Raw genomic sequence first — 25670 nt, 5'->3', positions numbered from 1 at the left:
CCAGCACTGCTGCTGGGCCAGAGCCAATAACAAAAGGAAGGGAGCGCTGGGCTGAGGGAAATTTAAGGAGAATGACCAAAGGTTCACCTAGGCTACCAAACAGTCCTGCACCGGCTCTGATTGCAGTCACAAATTCTTACTCTTACTGATTTCCCAGACAGCAAAATCACAGGTTCACAGATACACAAGGAATAAAGCAGTTCCCTGACTTGCTGCTCCTGCCTCCCACTCCCCCCTCTGCAGCTGATTCTCTCCCCGGATCCACCTTAAGGAATAAAGTAGTTCCCTGACTTGCTGCTCCTGTCTCCCACTCCCCCCTCTGCACCTGTTTCTCTCCCCGGATCCACCTTAAGGAGTGAGCATCCCCCCTCCCTCCTGCCTGACCTCTGCCGGGAGCTCTGCGCATGCTCCGGCTCCTGCTTTCTTTCTCTGCCTGCAGAGAGCAGGAAAGACTCAGAGTAAAAGCAGAAACTTTCTGCCTTCCCAGGACCGGAAATCCCTGCAGAAGGGGAGAGCAGGGGCTTTATCTGAGCCCCCAGGAATCAGCCCTGCCCCCTCTGAATCCCTCCCAGCACCTGCAGGACTGAGAGGGAAAAGAGGAGGGTAATGTGTGTCCTGGTGTCTGATCCGGTAAGAAATCCTTCTCTGTCCTCTTGTAACCGTCTCTTTTTAGTCAGTAAGGAGGTCCAGACAACTGATCCGTAAAGATAGACTTTTATTGCCAGCAAGATGCAGCTAAGACAAAGGCTCAGTACAACTGCATGCCCCTCCCCTCCAGGAGCAGACTCTTATGCACTTTACAGTTCTTATCTTTCACACATGCGTTCTAAGCATTGCTGAGCAAGCATATTCCGGCTGAAGGGGCTACTGACCCCCTCCCTAGACACCCTGGAACTTTCGTGAAACTTCTCCCATGTTCTGCAGGAGAGGCTGCTGGGACTTGCAGTTCTGGAAAGGAATTCGCGAGTCTGCAGTAATACAGCCCATCACATAATACATCCATTGTTCTAATCTAGGTTACAGCAGTGAAAGCTTATCAGAGAATAAGAACAGCGAAGCCAAAAAAATGAAAATGTGCAATGTGCTGACAGAGAGTTTCTCAATGTCCTAATTACAGCTGTATTGCAGACTGTAAGTAAACCCGTCATGAAGCAGGGAATTCTGGTACATGAAGTCCTTTGTCAGGTTGAAGCGTTCAGACCCCTTCACTCTTGTGCATGTAAAGGAAACCTTTTCCCTGTGCAGCTCTTCCAGCCTCCCCTCCTGCCAGCACAGGGCAGAGATCTTTCCAGCCCCGGGAAGGTTTGAGCTCTGCTCACCCCGAGATCAGCAGAGGTTAGGGAGGGGGGGGGAGAGGGAGGGTGCAGCCTCTCTCTGTGTCCCCAGGTCTGGATTGGAAGACGCCACTGCCTTAGGTCACAAGTATCTGGGAGGTGAGGTGGTGCATCAGAATAGGAGCAATCTGAGGTCCCTTCCTCCCTCCCCCATTATAACTCACACACACATAGATATGAATACAGTACAACTCTCACACACACAAGCATGCGGACACCCACACCAATACCCTCTCTCATGCATGCACATATACTCACTCAAACACATGCTCTGTCTCTCACACATGTGGACATCATCACAAACACGCACAGACTCTGTGACACGCACACTCTCAGATATCCACATTCTCTGTCCTCACTCCCCGGGCCTGACTCAGCAGTCTCCACATTCCTGCCTTCAGACACCAACCCAACCCACCACTCTCCCTCCCACCTGCACAGACACTGCCACCTCCTCTCACTGCCAAATCAGCTGCACCGTGATCTCAAGCTCTACAAATTACTGGAGATTTAATAGAGCTGAGCTCTCTCCATGTCAGGGAGCTGATCTCACTGACAGAGGCCAGAGAACACAGTTTATTGCCCGCACATTATAATGAAGCTGCAGGGAGAGGGGCTGAGGGTGTCCTGTTTGCTGTTCCAGGCATCGGTCACGTTCAGGGACGTGGCTGCTTATTTCTGGGAAGTAGAGTGGGACAATCTGGGAGAATGGCAGAAGGAGCTGTACAAGAAGGTCATCAAGGAGATTCACGGCGACCTCATGTCACGGGGTAAGTCTGCCTTTTCTATCATCTCTCACCCACACACACCCTGCAGGATGGCTGCTGCCATGGCTCACTGGTCTCTAGATAGGAAAACCCAGGTTCCTGGGATACAAAGATAACTCTTTCTCAGATGCTCCTGATAAGAAGCTGGGAGTCCTCCTCTCCAGGAGGGCACAGGCTGGCAGAGAGCACTGGCACCTGCAATGCCTCCAGCTAGGAGGGTCAGGAATAGAAATGATTGTACCAGAAACCCTCCAAGGTTTAATCGTAATCAAAGGGCAGCCTGCAAATGTCTGTAAACATACACATACACTCACTCACTCACATATACACACTGTCACTCACTCACATATACACACTGTCATTCACACACTCACTCACATATACACACTGTCACTCACTCTCTCACACATACACACTGTCACTCACATATACACACTGTCACTCACTCACACATACACTACTCACACACTCACTCATACATACACTCACTCACATATACACACTGTCACTCACACTCTCACTCACACATACACACTGTCACTCACACATACACTCACTCACATATACACACTCACTCACACTCTCACTCACACACACATACACACTGTCACTCACACTCTCACTCACACATACACACTGTCACTCACACACTCACTCACACACACACACTCACTCACTCACACTCATTCACACACACACAGCTCCATCTCAATAGAAAACAGATGAAAGCTCCCAGGGATATACAAGAATAATTTAAATGTAATTTTTGCTATTTCTTATTGGCAGGTTATTCAATTCTTAATCCCGATGTTGTATTCAAGATGAAGAAGGAAGATGAGAAATATTTCCCTCAGCACTGGGAGCTGGAGGGGAAAGAAACCATGAAGGACCCCAGCATCAGTAAGTAAATGTTCTGGATTTAAAGGGCTCTGCATTTTCAGATCACAGGACATGGGGCATTAACATCAAACATTTGGAGACTTCCAATCCATTTCCTAATATAATATTAGCAGGTCCTGGGTGACTCCTCCTAGACTCGTTTGTTTTCTCATCCCAGGCCTTCCGATTGTAACGTCCATGTTCTCACTGAGCGTTAAACAAGAGGAAGATCTGCCCTTCCTGGATCCTCCTGAATCAGAGACGCCTGAAGGGATTCACCCTCCTGTAACAGGCAAGTACCACTCCCTGCCCTCGCCTTGTATTCTCCCCTCCTCTTCCCTCTGGATTTCCATACGACTGAGCTAACACACAGGCCCCTTCCTCGTTTCTTGTACCCGTTGCTCCCCACCTGCCTTTACCACCGCCCTCTGTGTCCTTCCTAAATCTGTGTAAATTTGCTGATTGGTTGCAAGCTGCTGCTGCCTCTGTCAGGAGGGGACTCCAGGCATCCACCCCCCTGTCAGTAAAGAAATATTCTCTCACGTTTCCTCTGCACATTCCTCCGTCATCTTCATATCCTGTCCTCTTCTCCAGGAGTCTCCTTTCCACCTTCCCTCGCCCTCCTCTCTATGAATTCCTTGGCTTTGGTGCCTTCTAGTGACATCTCCCACCCTGCCTCATATAATTATAATGAAGCGCAGGAGCCAGGGAGAATCAGATTTCTGAAATCTGGCAGCTGGATAAAAAACATCTGGTTTTATCAAAAATACTCTTTGAGGTAGAAATGTTCAGCATGTTTTTGCAATAGCAGTAACCACAGCAGATTATTTTGTAGATCCTGAGGAATGAGGTCTCCCACCTTGGGGTTAAAATGATCAGGATACTATTAGAATGGATTTCTGATGATGATCAGCACAGCAGCACCATCCTTTCTTAGCGCTGCACTGGTGGCAGTGTCTATGGACACAGCATAATCCTGAGCTCACTTGCACTGATAATACAGGCTCTGGGGTAACTTTTCTACATATTGTAACCATCTTTTCCCATCACAGGCTCCCCCAGTGTCACCCCTGACATTTTAATCCGATTTAAGCAAGAAGGACGTGGGACTGAGCCCCCGAGATCTGAGGACAGAGGGAACCTGAGCATCCCAGGCGCCTGTGAGGAGCTGCATGAAGCAGGCGATGCAGCTTGGATTAAAGGTACTGCTGGGCCGATCCAAACATTGCTGAGACACGGGGCCTCCTCTGGGTCAGACACAGCGAGGAGGAGGCATTAAATCATGTCCCTGACCTCTGACCTTTCTTGTGTGGAGAATTTGTTTGCTCTCTTTCCATTCCTTCTGCTTTTCTCTTTCATGTTCAGATTTCTCTTTCCTTTCTTCTCCCTCTCTCTCATCTTCCCTCACCATTTCCCTCCCCCCTCTCTTGTCCCATTTCTACCTCCTCTTCTCCTCTTTCCTGTCTTTTACTCTGCATTTCTCTCTTTTCTTGGGTCAGGGTCCAAGACTGGTTAAAGGCTGAAGATGTTTTCCCATTTCTCTAACAGGCAGCCGAGGTCACAGTCCTGACCCCACAGCAGAGATCCTGAAAATGGAGGATCCTCCTGTCAACGACCAGCAGGAGGGAGGAGAGGAGGAGGCTGAGACCAAGAGCGGTGAGCAGAACATTAATTTATCATAAAATGTGGGCTATGGAGAATGTTAAACTTTACATGTAGAGGGGAATCTTAATTCTGGCTCTCAGTTAAATTCTCATTACTAAGTCATTAGAGTTCAGTTACTTTAAGCTGACAGGACTGAGGTGCAGGGATCTGGGTCCTGAATGAATCCCAGGTCTCCAGCAGGGCATGGCAGAGTTTTTGGTGAGTGACTGCAATCACTGCAGAGACTGGAGGTGAGGATGAGAACAGAACCAGCAGGGTGAGGTCAGACATGGTCTCTTCCCCTCTGTTACATAGAAACATAGAAATGACGGCAGAAGAAGACCAAATGGCCCATCCAGTCTGCCCAACAAGCTTTCGCACTTTTTTTCTCTCACATACTTATCTGTTACTCTTGGCTCTTAGTAGCCTTTTTTATTCTATTTGCCTTCCACCCCTGCCATTAATGTAGAGAGCAGTGTTGGACCTGCATCTAAGTGAAATAGCTTAATTAGTTAGGGGTATTAACCACCGCAATAAGCAAGCTACACCCATGCTTATCTGTTTATTCAGACTATGTAATTCAGTCCTTGTTGATTGTTGCCTGAATATAGATCCACCTTTCTTCATTCCCCCTTGCCGTTGAAGCAGAGAGCCATGCTGGCTATGCATTGAAAGTTTGTTTGTTTGTTTGTTTGTTTATTTATTTATTTATTTATTTATTTATTTATTTAAAGCTTTTTTATACCGGCATTCATGATAGGATCACATCATGCCGGTTTACAGGAAACAAGGGGGTGATAACCTAGAACATTTAACAGGTGACAAGAAGCAAAAAAGTTACAATAAAACAGGGGAGGAGGAACTGGGAGAAGATAAGAGGCTTGAAAGGTTTTTAGGAATGAGAACAAAAAACAACAAGGATAACTATTTACATAGTACTGGAATGTAACTTAGTGGTTGTAGCAGTCAATCCGTTGGGTCTATTGGAGGAGTCCGTGAGGTTCGGGAAAGGCTTATGAAGTATCAGTCTTTCTCCCCTGCTGTTGAAGCAGAGAGCCATGCTGGATATACATTGAAAGTGAAGTATCAGTCTTTCCCCCCTGCCGTTGAAGCAGAGGGCTATGCTGGATATGCGTGAATTGTCAAAATTTCCTCCCCTGCCGTTGAAGCAGAGAGCTATGCTGGATATGTGTGAATTGTCAAACTTCCTCCCCTGCCGTTGAAGCAGAGAGCTATGCTGGATATGCGTGAATTGTCAAAATTTCCTCCCCTGCCGTTGAAGCAGAGAGCTATGCTGGATATGTGTGAATTGTCAAACTTCCTCCTCTGCCGTTGAAGCAGAGAGCTATGCTGGATATGCGTGAAGTGTCAAAACTTCCTCCCCTGCCGTTGAAGCAGAGAGCTATGCTGGATATGCGTGAATTGTCAAACTTCCTCCCCTGCCATTGAAGCAGAGGGCTATGCTGGATATGCGTGAATTGTCAACAATTTACTCCCCTGCCGTTGAAGCAGAGGGCTATGCTGGATATGCGTGAATTGTCAACAATTTACTCCCCTGCCGTTGAAGCAGAGGGCTATGCTGGATATGCGTGAATTGTCAAAAATTTCCTCCCCTGCCGTTGATGCAGAGAGCTATGCTGGATTTGCGTTGAAAGTGAAGTATCAGGTATTTTTTGTTTTGGGGTAGTAACCGCCGTAACAGGCAAGCTACTCCCCTGCTTTTTTTGTGGTTGAAAATCCTTTTTTCCACATTTCCTCTTGCCGTTGAAGCATACAACAATGTTGGAGTCGCATTATTGAATAAGGATATTCATCTCCAGGTAGTAGCCAACATTCCCTCAAGCCACCCCTTGCCTCTTGTCTTCATCCACATCCTCTAGACTTTATGAATCTACAGTGTTTATCCCACGTCCCTTTGAAATCCTTCACAGTTTTGGTCTTCACCACTTCCTCCGGAAGGGCGTTCCAGGCATCCACCACCCTCTCCGTAAAGAAATACCTCCCGACATTGGTTCTGAGTCTTTCTCCCTGGAGTTTTAAATCGTGACCCCTGGTTGTGCTGAATTTTTTGCAATGGAAAAGGTTTGTCATTGTCTTTGGATCATTAAAACCTTCTAAGTATCTGAAAGTCTGTATCATATCACCTCTGCTCCTCCTCTCCTCCAGGGTGTACATATTTAGATTCTTCAGTCTCTCCTCATAAGTCATTTGATGAAGACCCTCCACCTTTTTGGTCGCCCTTCTCTGGACCGCCTCCATCCTATCTCTGTCCCTTCGGAGATACGGTCTCCAGAACTGAACACAGTACTCCAGATGAGGCCTCACCGAGGCCCTGTACAAGGGGATAATCACTTCCCTTTTATCATGTGCTGTTGTTCACCTGTACCTGTCTACAAGCAGCACCAGGCTCTATTATATATGATAGGGATCCATAGCCACCCTAATGCCGTTCAGTGATTAGATGGAGCTATCTCCCTTTCCAGTAAGTACCCAGATCAGTCCAGACTCCTGGACTGATCTGGCGACAGAGAGATTCTCACTGACACTGTACATAACCCAGTGTGCCACCTGCACTCCCTCGGTATTTCTCTGTCTCCAGCAGATGGAAGATGGTGCAAAACCTGCAGTGTAAAAAAAAAAATAGGTATGAGAAGCAGAGGATAGAAAAAATATATATCTGCATGAAATAGAGGAATTGAAGCTGGGGGAATGTGGAGGCGGCCCTTCATGCCGAGCAGGCTGCGTGCTTAGCGGGTAGGCGGAGCTCACCACCGGCGACTGAGACTTTTGGTGGTTGAGTAATGCCGAGATGCATGTTTCCATGGTCGGGGGACACTAAGGGTCCGGCGGCGTCATGGCGGGCTCGCTCAGTGCAAACAGATTTTTTTTTTTTTACAAATTGTTTTAATCACAAAAAAAAAGACAGAAGAGCACAGAGAGCCTCTGTACTCAGTCCTGCCGGTGGCGGGAGCAGGAGGTCACCTCTCCGATTTTAATATTGCCTCACCATTTTGCTGGATCCCACTGAGATCGGGAGCACAGGGTCGCCCGGCGGCAGGCAGAGCGTTTGGGCCGCTGATGGCGGGAAGGGGAGCCCGCCGCACCGGGACGGTTCCTTCGTGCTAAGCGCGGGCCTGGATGGTTGCAGCGGCATTGCAGGGGGGGAGGGACACACAGGCAGTTTAATTTACAAGCGGACTCTCGCTCTCTGGAGTGGGGAGAGGAGGCCGGCAGCATCGAGGCGAGCGAGGGCGCCCGGTGCACGCTTCTACATTGGCGAGCACAGTGTACCTGCTTGCGCGGGAGGCGATGTCCAGGGGGTTTTCCCTCTTACGGTCATGGCGGGGGGGAGGGGGATAGCATTCCCGCGGGAAGCGTTGAGGGAGCGAGAAGTTGCACGGGGACCATGACAGAGGCTCCTGTTATAATAATCCCGCCCCAATGCACGCAGGATCTGCGGGGCAGGCTTAGCGTCTCTCGTTCTAGCCTGTGGGAGGAAGATAGATCCATCCCAGCCTCTCTCAGTCCCTCTCTCTCCTGGTAAGGTTCAGGGCAGTGGTCCGGCAGCCATTTTTTAATGTCTTGGGTGATGGGCAGATCCTACGGATCTCTCCGGGGGTGAAGGAATTGGGGCACAGCGGATTATTTCTGAGGGAAATTCTAAGGGGGGCTGGCTTTGATGGACCCCCCCTTCTCCTGGATCTGTGCTGTTAGAGCGTTTCTACTGTGCGCCCCGCTCGGGAGATTGTTTGGTGCCGTTTTCAGGGAGGGAGGGGGTGGCGAGTCCCCTGATAGATCGGGGCACTTATCTCTCGCCCAAGGAGACAGGGCTGCTGGGTTCTAAGCCCTGGTGGGTGTCGCGGGTGCTATTTGTTTTGTTTGCTCCCTGAGTTGGCGGTGCAGTGGCTTGGGGGGGAGCTCTGGTCTCAGAAAGGGGGCAGCCTTTCCCGTGAGTTCGGGCTGTGATTTTGGTGACAGTTTAAGGTTCTGGCTTTGGACTGGCCGTCTTCGTCTAGGGTTTACGGATCTGGTCAGCTTGGCCATAGGCAGCCCCACTGGGGCTCGCTCATCTGTCCCATCATCTGCACCAGCGCTCGATATTAGTGGATCAGGCTGCTTGGTTTTTGAGAGGAGATGGCTGTGGTGGAAAGGATGTTCCCAAACACTCATTACCACCTTGTTGCAGGCCAGGCAGACTTCCACGTCTTTAGCGTATGTGCGAGTTTGGAGAACCTTCAAGGTCTGGTGTACGTCTATTCCGGTAACCGATTTAACTTCGCCATAGCTTTGCCACCCCTACTCAAGCTACAGTAGTGAATATTTTGACTTCCTTCTGGAGGTTTTGGCCTTTATCTCTCTGAGGGCGCAGGTAGCAACTTTGAGCTGTCTCCAAGGCAAGGTACAGGGTTATTCTCTGTCACCACATCGGGGATGTCCTACCTTTCCTTCAGGGAGCGAAGCGTTTGCATCCGTCGGTGAGGAAAGGCTTGGAATCTTAATCTGGGGCTTAGAGGACTGAGTGATGCTCTGTTTGAATCACTGAGGGGGGTGTCCTTCAAAGACTTGACTTTTACGGTGGTTTTCCTGATGGCTGTTTGTTCAGCTAGGAGGATTTTGGAGCTCCAGGCTTCGTCACGCCGAGATCTGTTTCTACAGATATCAGAGCGAAGAGTGTGGTCACGCACGGTGCCTTCTTTTTCGGCCTTCCATCTTAATTAGACTGCAGATCTTCCAACCTTTCTAGGTTTGGATTCCTCCGCGTCTCATGCAATAGGCCTTCGCCTCTTGGATGGAGACGTTGATGGTTGAGGTATCTGAAAGTTACTAATGAGTTTCGTAGATCAGATCACCCTTTTTGTTCTGGGGAATGTTTCATAGAGGGAGTGTCAGGCTTCTAAGGCTAAATTTGTGCGTTGGCTTGAAGAGGCAGTTGGTTCAACGCCGGTGCCTGGAGGTCTGAGGGCTCACTCAAAGCGTTCTCAGGCAACCTCTTGGGCTGAGGCTCAGAAGGTATCTCCGCAGGAGATTTGCAGGGAGACTGCTTGGTAGCTGCTGCTGCACACATTCACCAGACGCTGTCGCTTGGATGTCGGGGCTCCAGCTTCCATGTGCTTTGGTGAGAGTTTTCTGCGAGAGGAATCTCCAGGTCCCACCCAAGTTAAGAGGACCTTAGATACATTCCAGGAGTCTGGGCTGATCCGGGTACGTACAGGGAAAGGAAAATTGGTTCTTCCCTGATAATTTTCTTTGCTGTAGTACCACAGATCAGTCCAGATGCCCACCCAAAGACTAGGAGTGGGTAACAGGGAGATCTGTAAAGTCTGCGCGCATATTCAGGTTATGTTCTTGTAGCATACTAAGAAAGAAAGCTAAGGTTTGTATGTTCGTTCTTAAAGTTCTGTTCTTGCTTGATTCATTGCTAGTCTTTTTCTGCTTTGAGACTCTATATACTGAAGGGATGCAGGAGGCACACCAGGTTAAGTGAAGGTACCTTTCAAGTTTTTCTCTGTCTCCACCTGCTGGAAGGGAGGCATAACTCATGGTCTGGACTGATCCCTGGTACTACAGGAACAAAAATTATCAGGTAAGAACCAATTTTCTTATCTGAAGGCGGCGAGACAGTGTGACAAGGCGATAGCTAAAGCCAGAGGGATGCTGGGCTGCACAGAGAGAGGAATAACCAGTAAGAAAAAGGAGGTGATAGTCCCCTTGTACAGGGCCTTGGTGAGGCCTCACCTGGAGTACTGTGTTCAGTTCTGGAGACCATATCTCAAAGGAGACATAGAAACATATAGAAACATAGACATAACAGCAGAAGAAGACCAAACGACCCATCCAGTCTGCCCAGCAAGCTTTTGCACTTACTTATCTGTTACTCTTGGCCCTTAGTAACCTTTTGGTTTTGTTTCCCTTCCACTCCCACCATTAATGTAGAGAGCATTGTTGGAACTGTATCTAAGTGAACTCTCTAACTTAATTAGTTACAGATAGCAATAAGCAAGCTACACCCATGCTTGTTTACCCAGATTATGTAATTCAGTCCTTGTTGGTTGTTGTCTGTATATAGATCCACTTTTCTTCATTCTTCCCTGCCATTGAATCAGAGAGCTATGCTGGATATGCCTTGAATGTGAAGTATCAGTCTTTCTCCCCTGCCGTTGAAGCCGAGAGGTATGCTGATATGCACGAAGTATCAGGCTTTCTGCCGTTGAAGCAGAGAACTATGCTGGATATGCATTGAAAGTGAAGTACCAGTCTTTCTCCCCTGCCATTGAAGCAGAGAGCTATACTGGATATGCATTGAAAGTGAAGTATCAGGCTTTCTCCCCACCGTTGAATCAGAGAGCTATGCCGGATATGCATTGAAAGTGAAGTATCAGTCTTTCCTCCTGCCGTTGAAGCAGAGAGCTATGCTGGATATTCATGAAGAATCAGTCTTTCCCCCCTGCCGTTGAAGCAGAGAGCTATGCTGGATACGCGGACGTTATCAGTCTTTCTCCCTTGCCGTTAAAGTAGTGAGTTGTGCTGGATATACTTGAAGTATCAGTCTTCTCCCCTGCCGTTGAAGCAGAGAACGATGCTGGATATGCAGGAAGTATCAGTCTTTCCCCACTGCCGTTCAGCAGAGAGCTATGCTGGATATTCATGAAGTATCAGTCTTTCCCCCCTGCTGTTTTCCTGATCCTGGTCCTAAGAACATAAGAACATAAGAACTTGCCATGCTGGGTCAGACCAAGGGTCCATCAAGCCCAGCATCCTGTTTCCAACAGAGGCAAAAACCAGGCCACAAGAACCTGGCAATTACCCAAACACTAAGAAGAACCCATGCTACTGATGCAATTAATAGCAGTGGCTATTCCCTAAGTATAATTGATTAATAGCCATTAATGGACTTCTCCTCCAAGAACTTATCCAAACTTTTTTTGAACCCAGCTACACTAACTGCACTAACCACGTCCTCTGGCAACAAATTCCAGAGCTTTATTGTGCGTTGAGTGAAAAAGAATTTTCTCCGATTAGTCTTAAATGTGCCACATGCTAACTTCATGGAATGCCCCCTAGTCCTTCTATTATTCGAAAGTGTAAATAACCTGCTGTGTTTCTGATCCTGATCCTGATGTGTTTCTGATCCTGGTCCTGCTGCGTTCCTTATCCTGGTCCTGCTGCGTTCCTTATCCTGGTCCTGCTGCGTTCCTGATCCTGGTCCTGCTGCGTTCCCGATCCTGGTCCTGCTGCGCTCCTGATCCTGATCCTGCTGCGCTCCTGATCCTGATCCTGCTGCGCTCCTGATCCTGATCCTGCTGCGTTCCTGATCCTGGTCCTGCTGCGTTCCCGATCCTGGTCCTGCTGCGTTTCTGATCCTGGTCCTGCTGCGTTTCTGATCCTGGTCCTGCTGCGCTCCCGATCCTGGTCCTGCTGCGTTCCCGATCCTGGTCCTGCTGCGTTCCCGATCCTGGTCCTGCTGCGTTCCTGATCCTGGTTCTGCTGTTCCTGATCTTGCTCATCTTCCGGATTCTTCTCGGTTTGTTTCCTTGGTTCCTGATCCCGTTCACCTCTGATACTCCGTGTCTGATGCCTGTCTCAACTTCTGCTCTGTCCTCGCTTTGGTCTCGCTGCTGCCGCCTAAGTCCCAGTGGTCCGGATCCTCTAGGGCTCCTCCCGGGGGAGATCTTGGATCTCCAGGCCTCCCGGCCTGTCCCATCTCCGCAGAGCTCTCTCTTCCAACCATCTTCCTCCACCAGTTCGGCCCAAAGGTCCACTGTCCAGTCCGCAACAGTTTGCAACAGCCAAAACGATTTCAACCTATTCTCAACCTTTAAACCTGGGGGGGGAGGGGAATAAGAACATGCCATACTGGGTCAGACCAAGGGTCCATCAAGCCCAGCATCCTGTTTCCAACAGTGGCCAATCCAGGCCATTAGAACCTGGCAAGTACCCAAAAGCTAAGGGGTAGATTTTAAAACCCCTGCGCACGTAAATCCTGCCGGATTTACGTGTGCATAAGTCCCGGGGCTTCGTAAAAGGGGCAGGAGGGAGCATGTCCGGGGGCGTGTCCGGGGTCAGGGGGCTGTCAGGGGTGGGTCCAGGGGTGTGGCGACGGGTTCGGGGGCGGGCCGGGAGGGCGGTCCCGAGTCCCCCGGCAATGCGGCCTGTGCCAGGGGATGCGAGGCGGCGCGCGCAAGTTACGCCTGCTTCAAGCAGGCGTAACTTGCCCAACAAAGGTAGGGGGGGGGGGATTTAGGTAGGGCCGGGGGGTGGGTTAGGTAGGGGAAGGGAGGGGAAGGTGGGGGGACGGGGAAGGAAAGTTCCCTCCGAGGCCGCTCCAATTTCGGAGCGGTCTCAGAGGGAACGGAGGCAGGCTGCATGACTCGGCGCACGCAGGCTGCCGATTTTGCTCAGCCTTGCGTGCACCGACCCCAGATTTTATAAGATACGCGCGGCTGCGCGCGTATCTTATAAAATCCGGCGTACTTTTTAAAGATCTACCTCAGCGTCTATTCCATATCACCGTTGCAAGTAATAGCAGTGGCTATTCTCTAAGTCAACTTAATTAATAGCAGGTAATGGACTTCTCCTCCAAGAACTTATCCAATCCTTTTTTAAACCCAGCTACACTAACTGCACTAACCACATCCTCTGGCAACAAATTCCAAAGCTTAATTATGCGTTGAGTAAATGTTATGCTCAGGCTTGTGGACCCTTGGCCGACGAGAGGATGGTATACCTTTCGGAGGGTCTGTAGGCTCTCTTGTCGGGTGGCGAAGCAGAACAGGAGGCAGGACCAGCTGACCCTTGGCACTGGAGACTGAGGCGAACACAGAGGCGATGAAGAGACGAGATAAGGTGCTGTGTCTTCACCACTGGTGGTCTGCGTTCCCCCCAGGAGGAGCCCGTAGGGACCCAACCGCTGGGACTTAGGTGGACCTAGGGAGATCAGGGTAATGGTGCAAAGGCCAACTGGAGCTTCGCCCTGGAAGCCCGCGGTCCCCCAAGGAGGAGCCCGTAGGGACCCGGGCCGCTGGGACTTAGGTGGGCCCTTGGAGGTGGTGGTCTTGAAGGAGTCCTAGGTCAAGTGCCAGAGGTTCAATGCTCACCAGTCCGAAGTCGTGTACCCGAGAATCACTGCTTGCCAATACGGAGTCAGGAACCAGAGAATCACCGTAAGCCAATCCGAAGTCAGGAACCAGGAACACCAAGACAGAACAGGATCCAGAGCTCAAGGAACTCACCGAAGCAAGCAGACTGGACAGCGCTGGAGGAAGTTGCCAAGTCACTGGATGAGCAGAGGAAGCTGCCTTTTATACTTCCCCTGCTTTGGCTGATAGAGAACAGGTGAGGCCATTTAAAGGGATGGGTCCCTATAATTCTGTGGAGGGGGTGTGGCCTCGTTCTTAAGAATGGCGGTGGCTATTTTAGATTTCCCCCCGCGGAGGGGAGACGCTGCTGGGGGGAAGCAGGACGGCTTCCCCTGCAACGGGCAGCGCCGGAGGCCGCACGGGCGTGATGGCCCGAGTCGGAGCCCTCCCCCGGTGCTCCCGCGGCGAAGGAACGCTGCGAATCAGGTACGGGACCGCAGTCGTGGGGCTCCACGACCGCGGAACACAACAGTGAAAAAGAACTTTCTCCGATTAGTTTTAAATGTGCCACATGCTAACTTCATGGAGTGCCCCCTAGTCTTTCTATTATCCGAAAGAGTAAATAACTGATTCACATCTTCCCGTTCTAGACCTCTTATGATTTTAAACATCTCTATCATATCCCCCCTCAGCCGTCTCTTCTCCAAGCTGAAAAGTCCTAACCTCTTTAGTCTTTCCTCATAGGGGAGCTGTCCCATTCCCTTTATCATTCTGGTCGCCCTTCTGGTCGAATCAGCCTGGAGATCACCGTAATCCTAAAATCTGACAAGTTATTTCAGGATGTCAAGCTTAGCATCACTCTGTGACCTTGGGGATCTAGGCATGATGGGTTAGCCTACAGCAACCTGCTTGCCTTTCATGCTTTGTCTGATAATAGCAGTCTCCTAACAAATGAGGTTACCTTCCAGGGCAAACCATCCAACAATCTGTGACCTTCTGCCCTCCGCGTGGTATCCTTTCTGAAGCCAGGCATCACCATCTCGTGCAGTGCATGCGCCAGGGCATACATGGCGTTGTATACAGCATAACTGCTCGCAAAGTATTTGGCAGTACAGTGTGGGTAGTAGGATAATGTATTCTTACTGCAGGATCTTCTGACGGTCTTGGGGCAGTGGCTGCCACACAAGCCCTGAAACCATTCCTTGGTATATTCTGTACTTGGAAGCCGGGTAAGATCCGTCTCACGGATAAATTTGAAAAAGCTTGGAATATTCTTCTTTACTACGGTGAACGCCAAGGTGTTGTTCTTTAAGTCCAAATCAGTTTTGAATGCATAGATGTCCCATTCAGCTGTGGTTATGACCTTGCCAGGTATTTTCAGAATGTTTAAATGTTCAGGTAGTAAACTCTCTTTCTCAGAATAGAAAATGATCACGTTGACTGATGATGCACGGATGCTCTGAAACCTTTTCCGTAATTTCTCCGGTGGTATGATATTGTTGCTACTGAAGATTTCTACGAAAGCGATGCAGCCCCCATTCCGTTCAATGCTTTCCTTCAGGATCTGGACCGCCCTTGAGCTGCTGTCATCATTGGGTGCAATGATACCGACCCAGGTCCAGCCGAAATGCTTCAGCAACCTGACGATACCAGCGCAGAGGTGCAGCGCACTGGGGACTGTTCGGTAGAAGTAAGGAAACTTATCAGCATCGTTCATGATAAGATTCTGAGAGGTGAAACTGATCTGTTGAGAAAAAAAAATATTGAATTCATCTCGTTCCGTGCCACTGAGAGATTACTTATTACATATTTACAACATAATTATACCAATGCAAGCCTTTGTTCTGGATTGTCACTGTTTATTGGGGCACACAAAAGAATTTGTTCTCTGGGGTTAAACCTTCTGCCACGTTCCCACTTCTTCCACGTCCCAAGGAGTGGATTCTTTCTAGGGGGGGAAGGCTCACCTTCTTGGCCCTGGCAGTTGTGATTTCCCAGGTGTGTATGTGTTACCATTTATTTATTTATTTATTTATTTATTTAAAACTTTTATATACCGACGTTCAAATGGATATCACATCGGTTTACATTATAACAGGGGTAACAATTAACATCAGTAGGAGGAAAATAATAGTTACATCTAACAAGGTAAATTCCAAGGAACGGGATGTCGAAAAAGAGAAGCAGAGTTTAGTGAGGGATAGAGTTAACGTTAAGAGAGAAAGAAAGAAAGCAACTATATTACATTACTGCCACATTATAATACGGTACAGTAGTAGAGTATTATATAACATTATCTGAAGGTATATTACATTATGTTACATTGTAAATTACAGACTTTAATACAGAGCTATGTTGACCAGGGATGCTACGATTAGGTGAATGTCTGTTTGAACAACCAGGTCTTCAACTTTTTTTGAAGGTTGTTGTGCTCTGCTCTAGACGTAAGTCAGGGGGCATTGAGTTCCATAGAGATGGTCCTGCTATGGAAAAGGCTCTCTCTCGGGTGGAGGCGAGCTGTGAAAGTTTGTGGGAAGGGGTTGACAGAGTTCCTAAATAAATGGATCTGGTTGGTCTCTTGGGGGAGTGATATTGGAGTGAATCATTTAGCCAAATCATCTCTTTATTGTGTAGAGTTTTATGGATAATTGTTAGGCATTTATGTTGGATTCTGGCAGGGATTGGAAGCCAATGAAGTTCTTTGAGTATTGGAGTTATGTGGTCCGATCTGCGTGAGTTTGTGAGGATTCTAGCTGCTGCATTTTGTAGCATCTGCAGCGGTTTGATTGTGGTTGAAGGTAGACCCAAGAGTAGGGCGTTACAATAATCTAACTTTGTGAATATGGTGGCTTGGAGGACTGTTCGGAAGTCACTAAAGTGAAGGAGGGGTCTTAGTTTCTTCAGTATGTGAAGTTTAAAGAAGCAGTCCCTTGTTATATTAGAAATGTGTTTTTGGAGATTGAGGTGGTTGTCGAGGGTAACCCCTAGATCCCTGACATGAAGTGGAGAGGGGTTGGAGGTGACAGGGAGAGTGGGGATATGGCGGGAAGGTGAGATAAAAAGTAGTTCTGTTTTTGAGGTGTTTAGAGCAAGCCTGAGGTTAGTGAGGAGGCTGTTGATTGACTTGAGGCATGTATCCCAGGTTTTGAGGGCGTTAGTCACAGAGTCGGTGACAGGAATGAGGACCTGGACGTCATCTGCATAGACATAGTGTGTGAGTCCTAGGTCTGCAAGGAGTTGGCATAAGGGAAGGAGGTAAATATTGAAGAGGGTAGGGGAAAGGGAGGAGCCTTGAGGGACCCCATGGGATAGCTTAACAGGGTTTGATTCGTAGTTGCTGAATTTAACTTTAAAGTGGCGATCCGCCAGAAAGGAAGTGAACCAGCTCAGAGCTGGGCCTGAGATGCCGATGTCAGAGAGTCGGTCGATTAGTATATTGTGGCTAACAGTATCAAAGGCCGCAGAGATGTCTAACATGGCCAGGATACATGTTTGGCCTTTATCAAGGCTTTTTAGAATGGTGTCGGAAAGGGAGATTAGGAGGGTTTCAGTGTTAAAGAACTTTCGGAAGCCAAACTGTGATGGGAATAACAGTCTGTGATTTTCCAGGTGTTCTATAAGCTGAGCATTTACTACCCTTTCCATGAGTTTCGCTATGAATGATAAATTGGATATTGGTCTGAAGTTGGAAGGAACTGCGGGATCTAGGTTAGGTTTCTTAAGTATGGGTTTGAGTATGGCTTGTTTCAGTTCAGGGGGGACTAGACCATTAGTGAGGGAGCAGTTAATGATTTCTGATATGGGTTTGGCTATGATGTCAGGGATAGCCAGGAGGGATTTAGTAGGTATGGAGTCTTCAGGATGTGAGGATGGTTTCATTTTCTTTAGGAATCTAGTAATCTCAGAGGCAGAAGTGAGTTCGAAAGAATTAAGAGTGGTGTTGGGGTTCTTCTGACTGGTGAAAGGGAGAGGGGAGGGAGGGGGGAGAGATGAGATAAGGTTGGTGATTTTGGTGTGGAAGAAGTTGGCTAATTCATTACATTTGTTTCTTGCATCAATATCGGTGATGGGGGGGGTGGTTTGAATTTGTGAGGGAAGTTACATAAGCGAAGAGGGCTTTAGCATCGTATTGATAATTGTGGATTTTACTAGCATAATAGTCTCTTTTTGTTTTCAAAATGGATGTTCGGTAGGTGTGGAGGGTGTGTTTGTAGGATAATTGGAGGGCTGGGGAGGGGTTCTTACGCCAATTTTTCTCTTTGTCTCGTAGTTGCAGTTTGAGTGCCTTAAGTTCCTGGGTGTACCAAGGCTTCTTGGGGTTGGATGGCGAAATTTCTTTAGAGATACAGGGGCAGATTTCATCAGCGATATGGTTTGTAATGTTCTTCCATGAACTGTAGGCAGTAGCTTCATCGCTGAGGTCTAGATTCTGTAGGTCTTTTGAAAGGGATAAGGAAAGTTCCTCTAAAGAGCAGGATTTTCTATAGTGAATAGTATTGTTTTGTTTTTTGTTGGTACAGTGCGTTTTGTTTATTTTGAGGGTAGCGTTAATGAGCGAGTGGTCTGACCATGGAATGGATGTGCAGGTGGGAGGTGCAGTTAGGAGGAGATGGGAGTTTGTAAAGATCAGGTCTAGGGTATGACCTGCTTTGTGGGTGGGGCTGGATACAGATTGTGTGAAGCCCATAGCAGAGATGGCCGAAAGGAAGGCTGCGCATGAGGGTGACTGTGGGATACAATCAATGTGTAAGTTGAAGTCGCCCAGTATGATGGCAGGAATGTCCATGTCAATCTTATCAGCAATGAGTTCAATAAGGGGGGAGGCATTATTATTGAGGAGGCCTGGAGGGGTGTAGACCAGACAGATTTGGAGATGAGGAGATTTAAATAGGCCCACTTCATATTTATTGTCGATGTTGACTATTTGGTGAATAAGGTTGAGTTCTTTCTTGGCTACTAATAGGAGGCCTCCTCCTCTTTTTTTGAGTCTGGGGATAGAATGTATATTGTATAGATTGGTGGGGAGTTGATTCAGTAGTACAACATCAGTTGGGTTTAGCCATGTCTCCGTTATTGCACAGATGTCTGGCCGGGAGTCTGATAGAAGGTCATTCAGGATGGGAATTTTTTTGGTTAAGGATTGGGAGTTGAATAGCAGGAGTGATAGTGTAGTTAGACAGAGCATTTGGGTTAGCGGAGAGATCAATATGGGTACTAGGGATCTGATATTTGTTGTAGGTGGGGGGAAGAAGCATTGTTTTCGGACATAGGGCCGGGGGTTGAGAATGGGAATGGGGTAGGATATCATATTCAGGTAGGAGTGTGGGAGGGTTCTGAGTGTTACCTGGGGGAATAGGAATGTATGGCTCAGAGATCGGAGTGAGTTGGTGTGATTGTGTTTGGACGAATGTAGCAAAATAAAGGAATTGGGGGGGGGGGGGTTAGTCTGGGGCGGAATTGAGGGCCGACTGGAGTGATGACTACCCAGATGTATCTAGGCAATTAGATAGGGGAAGCACTGAGAATATAATGAAGATCACATATACAGGGGATTCTGAAGCGTAGAACAGATTAATGGTGTGGAGGAGGAGGTATAACAAGGGGTGTTTGGTATGGGGGAGTGTTAGGGGCTGCACTAAGGGGCGCACCAAGGGGCAAGCTCCTTGGTCGTGCTCCTTAGGCGTGCGACGCACGGCGTGCGACGCCTAGGTCACTGCTTAACTTTTAAACGGCTGGAGGAGCTGGAGTAGCGCCTCCCACAGCCGGTGATGTCACAGGTGGGTCGGGCCGAGGGCGGGCTTCGCGGCGCGGCCTGGATCGTCGGCGGCGTCCCGGGTGCTTGCGGCGAGGTGCGGCCTGCTCTGGACCCCGATGGGTCAAACGCCGATCGCGAGAGCGTGGCCGGAGTCGAGGGTCGCAGCGAGGACGGGGCCGGAAACAGAAGGAGGGAGCCGGTCGCAGGCCTTACTTTTTAAAGCTGGAGGAGCGCCTCCCACAGCCGGTGATGTCACAGGTGGGTCGGGCCGAGGGCGGGCTTCGCGGCGCGGCCTGGATCGTCGGCGGCGTCCCGGGTGCTTGCGGCGAGGTGCGGCCTGCTCTGGACCCCGATGGGTCAAACGCCGATCGCGAGAGCGTGGCCGGAGTCGAGGGTCGCAGCGAGGACGGGGCCGGAAACAGAAGGAGGGAGCCGGTCGCAGGCCTTACTTTTTAAAGCTGGAGGAGCGCCTCCCACAGCCGGTGATGTCACAGGTGGGTCGGGCCGAGGGCGGGCTTCGCGGCGCGGCCTGGATCGTCGGCGGCGTCCCGGGTGTTTGCGGTGAGGTGCGGCCTGCTCTGGACCCCGATGGGTCAAACGCCGATCGCGAGAGCGTGGCCGGAGTCGAGGGTCGCAGCGAGGACGGGGCCGGAAACAGAAGGAGGGAGCCGGTCGCAGGCCTTACTTTTTAAAGCTGGAGGAGCGCCTCCCACAGCCGGTGATGTCACAGGTGGGTCGGGCCGAGGGCGGGCTTCGCGGCGCGGCCTGGATCGTCGGCGGCGTCCCGGGCGCTTGCGGCGAGGTGCGGCCTGCTCTGGACCCCGATGGGTCAAACGCCGATCGCGAGAGCGTGGCCGGAGTCGAGGGTCGCAGCGAGGACGGGGTCACTTACAAACCAAGCTGGACTCACTTGGTGGGTATTCAAATTAAAGCTTACTGTGATTTCTTCCAAAAGAAACAGTGGGGTAGATTTTATAACACGGATGCACCGATTTTATAACATGTGCATGCCGGTGCACCCGTGTTATAAAATCGGGTGGCCGTGCACGCATGTGCATCAGACTTTATATCCAGCACGTGCGGCGCACGCAAGGGAGGGGGGGTGAACATTTGCAACTTCCGCTCGGCAAGGCAATCCGGGCTTCACCAGTTTCCTACCTGTCCGCTTCAATGAAGGAGGGGACAGGGGGTTAGGGAAGTTCCCTAACCCCCTGCCTAACCTTCCTTCTCCTTCCCCTCTCCTCCCCACCCCCTAAAGCTAACCTACCTTGCCTGTTTTTTTTTTTATCTTATTAGTCGCTGCTCCTCGGGAGCAGAAGTAATTTACGTGTGCCGGCCGGTTGCCAGCAGCGCGCTTTTCCCGGGACGGTGGCTAATTCAATTCCAGGCATTAGCTGAGACTATTGAGGACTGTATATTAGTAATATCACTAGACTGAACACCTAAAAGATTTTTTCTTCCATTAGTTCTAATGTTCAAAGGAGATCTTCCCTCTGGACTCAGAGATACGAGTTCCAGTTCTGCACTTAGGTTTCCCTGTAGCGGTGAATTGGTCTTTTATCACGAGCTGATCCATAGCAGATGTAAAAATTGTTGAGATTACTTACCTGATAATCTCCTTTTCCTTAGTGTAGACAGATGGACTCAGAACAAATGGGTATAGTGTGCTCTTGCTAGCAGTTGGAGACGGATCTGACGTCAGCACGGGTACATATACCCCCACAGGAAGTGAGACAATTCAGTAATCTTCCTTGCAAAAGCTGTTATAGCCATATGTGTACCGACGATCAATGAAATAGTGAAAACAGGATTCCCCTGACCGATTGATAGTAGCTGGAGACCACCAGCATTCCCAACCGGAAGGCATCGTCCCCTGGTAGAGTGGACACACTCATGTAAGAAGTGATAAGGCTTACCGTGAATCGGTGAAACCCCTGTATACCGGCAGCCGGGCGGGATGCTGAGTCCATCTGTCTACACCCCGGAAAACGAGATTATCAGGTAAGTATCTCAACATTTCCTAGCGTGTAGCCAGATGGACTCAGAACAAGTGGGATGTACAAAAGCTACTCCCGAAGCGGGCGGGAGGCTGCCTGAGTGTTAACTCGGCCGCGTGGGTCTCTGTAGGGCAGCGCACGGGAGGGGCCGTTGGGGGTCCGGGGAGCAGAAGGGCTGACTCGGCGGCGTCTGCAGCGCGGTCCAGTAATGATCGGGGCGTTTTTCTTCGGCAAGAACGCCAGCACCTCCACGTGAAAAGGGGAACCAATTCTCGCGCGATTCGAACTCAGGGCCACGCCTCCCTGACGTCAGACGCCGGCAGAGGCGCACCTTGCGCGGGAAAATGGACTATTTAAAGGGAGCAGTACCCCTTGCTCTCTGCTTCGGCCACGATTGTTCTTTGGAGCTCTCGCCTTGAGATTATCTGCTGTTGGTACCTTATTGTATGCTGCCTGCCTTGACTCGGACTGTGTTTGGGATTACTCTGCCTGCTGCCTGCCTTATTGGATTATCTGCTTCTGGTTCCTGATTGCCTGCTGCCTGCCCTGACTCGGACTGTGTTTTGGGATTACTCTGCCTGCTGCCTGCCTTATTGGATTATCTGCTGCTGGTTCCTGATTGCCTGCTGCCTGCCCTGACTCGGACTGTGTTTTGGATTACTCTGCCTGCCTTATTGGATTATGTAGAATATGGAGGCATAGAACACACTTCAGACAGCTTTCATCGCAGGCAGGAAGAGAAGGAGTGAGCCCTCACGAGGCTCTTCTTTTTATTGTACATTCATACAAAGGCAGATGATGTGTCATTACATGATTGGCTACTTTCCCCATAGCAACAGACGAGTCCCTACACTATTGGCTTTGGCTCAGGGGGTGTGCACGGATCATCTCATTGGCTGCTGAAATCTATACCTCCTGACTTTGTCCTGCCTCTGACTAGGGAACACCCAGCCCCTCTTTCAGGCTAACAGGATTAATTATAAACTAGAGAAATACATGACAGTCAGGTATCCTTTCCCAGGCAGAGACTTAAGCACAAGTGATGCTTTTATTCAGGCAAAGGTCAGGGAGAAGGGAAGTTAAGTGTTTAAACCCTGATGAAATGGCTTGCTGGCAAGTGCATATTTCCCACATCTCACCCTTTCTGTTTTTGTTTAGGTAGCTCAATAAAGCTTTAGACCCTTACTGAAATCTGTTATGTCTTGGTATGGGCTGGAAATAGGGGAAGGGGGATTATGGAGAGAAGAAAGCTGATTCGACGTGGTGTGCCAGCTGCCGATGAGCTCCTGAATCTCCATATCACCCAGAGCTGGTGCAGATGGTGTGCCAACGCTGCAGGGCTCAAGATTCCCTATTAAGCAGCATACAAGACATCTTTATATCTGGGCTGAGAGCAAGGTTTCAATATGGATATGAGGTTGGGTATGCACTGAATACAGCATCACAGGCAGATAATTAAGACAATTATGGTCATTATAATAGAAATCACCCTTTTGAGACCAGAAATATCAGGGAGCCAGGACCATAGCCAGTCCCATGGAGAAGTTGGTATTCTGCCTGAAAGTGGTGCATCAGCAACCATGGTTTCTATCTGCTCTATGGTATGTGTGAGGTTTGCTTTATAGTCTGATATGTACACACAGCAATGAGATCCAATTAATGCACAAACACCACCCTTTAAGGCTAAAATGGTTTCTAAGGTATAGCTGTTCTGTAATGCTACTTCTCTAATCTGAGAAACTTTTGTTGTAAGTAGTTTTAATGCATGGACTGTCTGATTAAATATGGCAGTCGTCCAGTTAGCTAGGATGTGTAAATCTCTGTAATTCATAGCTGTCCCCATTGGGGGAAACAGGCTTCTAGCTATCTGAGTTTCTGTATACTTTTCTATGGGATTATTTATCGCCTCCCTTTTGTTACGGAGCCTTGCTTTGGGTAAATTTTTGACTGCATAGTATGAGGGGAGGATGTAGCCTAAAGTGCATCTGTCTCTCCATCTTGGGGAAATGTACATATATGCTCTACGCCCACATAACATCCATATGTTTCCTAACAGATTAGTGGACATGTCATTGGTTATCATTTGGGCTATATAACTACAAAGGGTAAATCCCTCATCCCCTCTATACTTTCTGTACCTGCTTGGGTCTCCCACTGCACATCCTGAAATCTGCCAATTGCATACCTATGTGGTATAATTATGTAAGTGTTCAGTGATTAATACAAAGGTTCAGTTACAATATGGAAATTTCCCACCTGAATCCCCTTCCCATCCCCTGTATCATTAGTCCCAACAAAGAGCGGCAGTCTCTTGAATACAGCTACCAATGTGTAGTATGGTATTATTAACTGGAGAGTTAATGAAAACACCTCTCTGTAAAGGATAATTAGTCCATACTGTAAGGTTAAATGGTACAGCATGCATCAGTCGTTCTCCGCAGGCTTGGGTTGGCATGTGTGTGCAGATCTAACAGTCTGTTCGATTCAACAGGTGTGAAAAGTTCTGTGCATCGAGGATGTACATGTTGTTCTGTCAGAGTCCTTGTTCTGAAATCGCCATAGCTGGAGAAATAAGGCAAAGGAGGAGGATGCAGAACACAATTGTTAATGAGTTGGCATTCAGGCAAGAAAAGGCGGCTAATAAGTTCTCTGGAGTTTTCTCAAGGCCTTGCTGTTCTAAGAGTTGTGCAGATTGGTTGGATAGGGCCTTGATCTGTCCCCAGGTCATGTGGTGCTGCTTTTTGCAAGGAGTCCGGTCTCTGTCCTTCTGAGGGCTGTGGAGGCTCAGGGAGAAGTTTGGGGATCGGGTCCTGTAGACCTGGACACCTTTCCATCTTTCCACGGCTTGATATACCGGCTTGGAACCCCAAAGTGGACCTGTGGAAACAAGCACAGAAACATATCCTCGTCCCTATGTTAAGGGAACGGGACCGTACCAGACATTAAATATTCTATACCAAACTGATGGCTGTGGGTGACTAACCCTAGTCCCATAATGATTACTCATGGCTGTGTTCTTATGTGAACCTGATATGTTTAGATGATTTAAAGTAAACAATACTTTGTTCAGGGGGAAAATCCAGGGGCAATCCCTCCTTTTTAGTTTTTGTATTGTCAAGAGCTCTTAAGGGTATGATTGGCTCTCTCCACAATGGCTTGCCCTGTGGTGTTGTAGGGGATGCCAAATACGTATTTAATGTTCAATTATTGACAAAATTCATGTAAAGGAATGGCTGCAGTAAATAGAGCCATTATCAGTTTTCAGAACAGAGGGTAACCCCATTATCAAGAAAGTTTTTATGCAGTGATCAATTTTCATTCAGTAAAATAGCAATAAGTGTAAATTAATCATTTAAAGGAAAAGTCATTTGCAGTAAGCAGAATCAAATGACAAGTATGTTAGACAATACATTAAACATATGTTACACAAGACTGACATATATTCATATTCATTCATCCTGCAAATATTCATTTACACAAAACTGACACATATTCATATTCATTCTGCAAATATTCATTCATAGTCTTCTTGGCATCAAGACAGACAACAGATAACACATAATATGAGCTAAAAATCTTATCAAAAAGTTATCAAAAACAAAATTAGATCAAGGATCAAAAGTCAAAAGGTGTTAGAAAAATGTTAAAATAAACTGCAAAGTGTCCATCTTCACATCTCTTCATGGCAGGAAGGCTGTAAATCTGGAAAATATTAAAAACTGGCATACAGCAAAAAATTACTAAGGTAAGGATTAAAGTGAGCTTCTTACTTTTTTAACCTTGAAGAAATCAATTCTATGATTCAATTTAATAAAATCAATTTGGATTTGCAAGAAAAGGCTTGGGAGGGATTGCTTTAGAATGATGTAGCAACCTCTATCAGTAAAAATTTTAAGGTTCAGAATTCTGTATAAATTTTGTGAAAAAGAAAATAAAACTGAAGTTTCTTTAATACAGAAGGTCTGTAGGCCTGAAAAATAAAAACTATTTTACAACAGAATTATTAAAACAATAATATAATATAACTTGTAGAATAACATAGTGCCTCCTAGTGGAGACCCCATCATTACTTGATAGATTGCAACTATTGTTCCAGGTTGCAATCAATAATACTCTGAGCTTACTTTCAATGTGGAATATCAGAATAGAATTTCGTCTTATAATTATTAGAATAGGAAATTAAACACGCTGTTCAGTAATTTCAGTTCAGTATTAAC

The 25670-nt window shown here is 48.2% G+C and overlaps 1 protein-coding gene across 1 annotated transcript in view; it reads left to right on the top strand.

The window, feature by feature from the left end:
- Positions 1-293: 293 nt before the first annotated feature.
- The window catches only part of LOC115081042 (zinc finger protein 184-like), a gene marked incomplete at its 3' end in the record, with an annotated part of 711587 nt that continues 686210 nt past the window's right edge, over positions 294-25670 (top strand). The window contains exons 1-6 of the mRNA XM_029585554.1: positions 294-630; positions 1978-2104; positions 2888-3001; positions 3159-3272; positions 4033-4182; positions 4529-4636. Of these exons, the coding sequence (XP_029441414.1) occupies positions 607-630; positions 1978-2104; positions 2888-3001; positions 3159-3272; positions 4033-4182; positions 4529-4636 (637 nt within the window). The remainder of the gene's footprint in view (positions 631-1977; positions 2105-2887; positions 3002-3158; positions 3273-4032; positions 4183-4528; positions 4637-25670) is intronic.

This window comes from Rhinatrema bivittatum, chromosome 19 (assembly GCF_901001135.1).
Source record: "Rhinatrema bivittatum chromosome 19, aRhiBiv1.1, whole genome shotgun sequence".
NCBI classification, from domain to species: domain Eukaryota; kingdom Metazoa; phylum Chordata; class Amphibia; order Gymnophiona; family Rhinatrematidae; genus Rhinatrema; species Rhinatrema bivittatum.
The sequence above is the reverse complement of the archived record's forward strand: the minus strand, read 5'-3'. Positions and strand labels throughout refer to the sequence as shown.